The sequence below is a fragment of the Helobdella robusta genome, assembly GCF_000326865.2.
Source record: "Helobdella robusta unplaced genomic scaffold HELROscaffold_23, whole genome shotgun sequence".
Taxonomy (NCBI): Eukaryota; Metazoa; Annelida; class Clitellata; order Rhynchobdellida; family Glossiphoniidae; genus Helobdella; species Helobdella robusta.
In genome coordinates, this window is record NW_008704216.1 from 964,145 (window position 1) to 969,367 (window position 5,223).

Below are 5,223 nucleotides of genomic sequence, written 5' to 3' on the forward strand. Positions count from 1 at the left end.
ATATATATATATATATATATATATATATATATATATATATATATATATATATATGATTGTAGTATAGTGTAGAAAATATCTATATGAAGTTTCAAGATTATAACACCGGTAATATTTACATATAGGTATGTGTGTGTGTTTTGTTTGTTTGTTTGTAGTATGTATGTATGTTTTTGTTCCTCTCTCTCTCTCTCTCTCTCCCTCTCTCTCTCTCCCTCTCTCTCTCCCTCACTCCAAAATCATTTTACCCATTTTATAATAATGTTAATAATAATATTATTAATAGCAGTAACAATAATAATGACAGCAATAATAATAATAATAATAATAATAATAATAATAATAATAAACTTTTGTTAAAAGCATATCGCGATGGTGTTAAATTTTTGAAGAAAAAAATGAAAATGGAAGCCTTAGTGTATCTGATACACATTGTTGGCACCTGATATCTTTCATGTTATTATTATTATTATTATTGTTTTATATATATATATATATATATATATATATATATATATATATATATATATATATAAACTGGTGTTCCACTAATTTGACATACAATCTATGTCAAATAATTAATAATAACAATAATAATAATAATAATAATAATAATAATAATAAATATTAATGATAATAATAACAATAACTATATCAATCGTATCTATCAATTGTAATAATAATAATAATAATAATAATAATGAGCATCATCTAGTTTATCATCGTCATCATCATCTTTTAACTTATCATCATCATCACTATCACCCGCGCCATCACCATCCTCTAACTTATCATCATCACTATCACCACCACCGCTACCATCGTCATAATCACAATCAAGAACGTCTTCACCATTATCATCACCCTCGATCGTCATCATGATCACCAGCACCGCTGCCCTCCATCTTGCAACCGTCGCCATTTTTCTCGACCTCTTCGGCTTTCAGACTGGCCTTCATGGTCATCTTGTAGTGCAGAAAGCCTAGTTGGCGTGTTTCCGGCACGTGACTAAACAATAATTCCAGTCTTTGGTTCGGCGTTCCATACTTCGCTGTGAATTTTGCGGATTGGTGAGTGAATGAGTATGTTGATGAATTGGCGGGTAAATGCGCGGACGAAGAGTGGAAGAACAAATGAATGAATGGATGAAATGAATGAATGAGCGAGCGAGCAAATGAATGATGGATGAATGATTAGGTAAACGAATCATCGTTATCATCATCGTTATCATCATCGTCACACGACTGACCAGTGGTATAGGCTCGGAATGGCAGGAGTAACTTCTGCCTCATCCTGTTGATGCAATCTGGATCCTCGAGTCCAGGGTAATCTGCTCATCGTTGTCGTCGTCATCACCATCATCATCATCATCATCATCTTCAATACTATCATTATCGCCACCGTCATCATCATCATTGTGATCGTCATCATCGTCATCATTACAATATCATCTCATTTATCTACAAAAAATAATAATAATCCATAAAATTTTCGTTACCATCAAACACGCAAACAAACAAACACACACACAAACAAACAAACGAATACACACACAAACAAACAAACAAACACACAAAAACATACAGACCACCCTAAAAAAACCCTATCCCTAAAAAAACCCCACTCTCTACGGACCCCACAAAACTTACCGGCTGCTACAATGACAAGGGCATTGAAGAGAGCAGACTCTATAAGGTCCAACTTCAGATTTTTAATTTTCTTAGCGTAGCAGATGAGTCGCTCCTTGAATAGATCCTTTGTTCGCCATGACAGAAACTGGATGAAATCCCCTTTAACTGGGTCAAACCAATGATTGGCTGCCACCATTATTCTACTCTGCGTTTGACCTAGTTTTTGTAATTATTCATTCATTCATTCATTCATTCGTTCGTTTATTTACTATCATTGATCGTCATCTATGCTACTACTGCTATTGTTGCAGCTACTGATGTTACTGCTGCTACTACTGCTGCTGCTGTTTTCACACACACACACACCCATACACACACACCCACACACACACACACACCCACATACACGCACACAAAGACAAACAAACACACAGACAAACAAACACACAGACAAACAAACACACAGACAAAACACACACCGAGCCTGATTAGAGTTGCTTGGTCTGCAAGGTTGAGTTCCGTGAAACCTGGGGGAGAACGAAAACAACAAAATTATTATTATTAATATTATTGAAAAATAAATATTATTATCATTATTATTAATATTATTGAAAAATAAATATTATTATTATTAATATTATTGAAAAATAAATATTATTATTATTATTACCATATATATTCGAAATTTTTAAGAAAATTCATTACGGAGAGGTTGTTTTTTGACACAAAAACACAGATTTTTGTATAAAATACAAAACACAAACAAATGCAAATTTACACTCGCACACGCACATACATACACACACACACACACACACACACACACACACACACACATACATACATTCATACATACAAACAAACCAACAAACATACATACATACATACAAACCAAAACATGATGAATGACACTGAATCGTCAAACACAAGCATGCACATACATACCTGGCAAATTCTTGCAGTACGTAATAGAGGCGAAGGTATAAACGGGTATGACCTTGACCTGTATCCATTCTGGCAATGACATTGAACATTGGATCGGTTCTTTGTGCCTTGTATTCCAGTTCTTTGTTGTTTTTTTTTTGAAGAGAATGAATTTTTTTTAATTTTTGAAAGAAAAAATATAATTATATAAAATTATACTATATTATACTATATATATTATATTATATTATATTATAAATTATACCGCGTAAAATCTATCGATAAAGAGACAATGATAAATTTTTAAGGAATATTATATAAATTCTGAATTTTAGATGGGTTATAATTTTGAAATGTACAGGGGAGAGAAAAATTATAAATTTCGTCTATCTTCTCCTATCCAAGCAACACCAACAGAGAATGCGAGCTGAGCAAACAAAGAAAGAAACGAACGAGCAAACATCTCTCGAACGAAACTGCCACCAAACATTCGCAAAATTTTATAAATTTCAAGGATTCACAAACTCGAAAGATCAACAACCGTCATAAAAATTAAAAGCCGGTCTAGTCTTTACTTGTAATGTTGCTCAAAACGTATGCACACACACACACACACACACACAGACGCATCACACACACACACACACAAAGACGCATCACACGCACAGACAAAAGCACACACACACGCACGCACACACAGACACACAAAACACACACATCACTAACGTTTAATTCTTTCTCCAGAGCCAGATTAGTGTTGGTACCACAATCGAGAAACTTCTCATAAGCAGCTACGACCTTGTTGATGACCTCAAAATGGCTATCCAGGAGCATGAGACTCTCATCCGGCAGCAGGCCATTCTTCAGCCAGTAATTCTCAGTTAGAATTTTCTGCTCATCCGAGTCTATGAAGTTTATCAGCGAGATTCTTGAGGAATTCTCCCCATCCTCACCATCGTCGCACTCGTGGCTGTCGTCAGGGCCACCATTCGATTGACAACCGACCACAGCTAGCGATTGGTCGTCGATATCTTCATCGCCGTCTTCCGTAGTCGAGCAGCTGAGGGCTGAGTTGCTTCTTCTGAGCTTGTTGGTGCCCCCAGCACCGACCCCACTGACCACACTGCTAGCTAGGGCAGACGCGGGCGTTTTGAAATTTCTACCAACGCTATTGTTGGGTATTGATGAGGGGGACGATGACGTAGACGACGGTGATGGGGAGTGAACGGTGAATGGATGCTTGCTGGCCTCGTTGAATAACTGACAACTCGACAGCATGACCATCACTGAACTGTATGGAGAGCCACGCTCCGCGCAATACGATGGCGACTGTTGTGGTCTTTGTGGTTGCTGCTGCTGCTGCTGTTGCTGCTGAGGTTGTTGTTGGCGGTGACGGTAGGGATGTGATTTTGGCCCAAATAAGTTTTTCTGTCTCAGTTCTTTCAGTAGAATCTCCTGTTGTTGCTGATGCTCCTTTTGCAGTTCTTCTTGTAAAGAGATTGATTCCTTCTGTTTCAAAAGAAGTGCTTGCTGCTGCTGCTGCTGCTGTAAGAGTTGTTGCTGTTGTTTTTGTAGTTTCTGCTGATGTTGCTGTAGTTGTCGTTGTTGCAGTTTCATAAGGAAGCGTTCACGATGTTGTTGCTGGACGTTCGGGTCGCAATTTAGGCTGTAGTGGTACTCTAACAATGATTCATCATCAGCATAATTGTGTTTCTGAAAAAGTTGTTGTTTTTGCTGCCGAAGTTGTTGTTGTTGCTGCTGCTGCTGAAATTGTTGTTGTCTGCTGTTGTTGCTGTTCTTGCTGAAGTTGTTGGTGGTGGATAAGGGTTGGTAAGTTGGACGTAGGTAGATAGTTTAAAGGTGGTAGTTGGTCCAAGTTTGTGGAAGTGCGTAATTGTCTCCGATGTTGATGTTGTTGAAATTGTTGTTGTTGCATTGAATCTTCCTGATGTTGTTGACGCCATGGGTGGCCAGAAGATGAATTCGCAACTGTTGTTGGTGTTGTTGATCTGGAGAGAGGTGATAGTAATGACGAGTTTTCAACAAACTCATCTATGTTGTTATTGTTGATGTTGTTGTTGCGTGTGCTTGTGTCTATAGAGATGGCGTTCGTCGGGTTGTTGTTGTTGTTGCTGTTGTTGTTGTAGGAAGGGCACTGTTGAGAAAATTGTTGATTTGTTGGGAAGCCATTTTGATCTTGTTGCTGATGTTGCTGTTTTGTTTCCAACTTGTCTCGTAACTTCTCATTTTTGTATCTAAAATCATGCTGCAGCTGTTGCGGTTTCTGAGGAAGTTGCGACTGAGGCGGTTGAGAGGAATTTTTCAGCAACTGATTCTGTCGATACTGTTGCATCAACTGTTGTTGCTGTTGTCTCTGCTGCTGTCTCTGCTGCTGCTGCAGAAACGTTGTCGGGAAATGAATCCTCTGCCTATACTTAGGCGACTGAACCAAGAAGCGTCTCGTGTCTAAATTTAGTGGCAGCGGCAGAGGCTGCAGGCGCTGCTGGGCAGCGATTTTGTCGTTGCTGACTAAATGTTGCGGAGGTGTTTGTTGGAAGTTTCTAGAATCATCCAGCATGTTGTTGTCGACACTGTCGTTTAAGATTAAGTTTGGTAGATTCTGGCTGCTGCTGTTGTTGTTGCTGTTGTTGTTGATGTTGTAAAAGTT

General features: G+C 38.1%; 1 protein-coding gene across 1 annotated transcript; it reads right to left on the minus strand.

The window, feature by feature from the left end:
• Positions 1–860: 860 nt before the first annotated feature.
• Positions 861–5,133, minus strand: HELRODRAFT_172268 (hypothetical protein; the record flags this gene model as incomplete). Its single annotated transcript, XM_009018932.1, has 7 exons — positions 861–1,051; positions 1,250–1,330; positions 1,650–1,847; positions 2,111–2,158; positions 2,577–2,697; positions 3,282–4,356; positions 4,604–5,133. The coding sequence occupies 7 exons, from the start codon at positions 5,131–5,133 to the stop codon at positions 861–863; spliced, it is 2,244 nt and encodes a 747-aa protein (XP_009017180.1).
• Between the last annotated feature and the right edge of the window lie 90 nt (positions 5,134–5,223).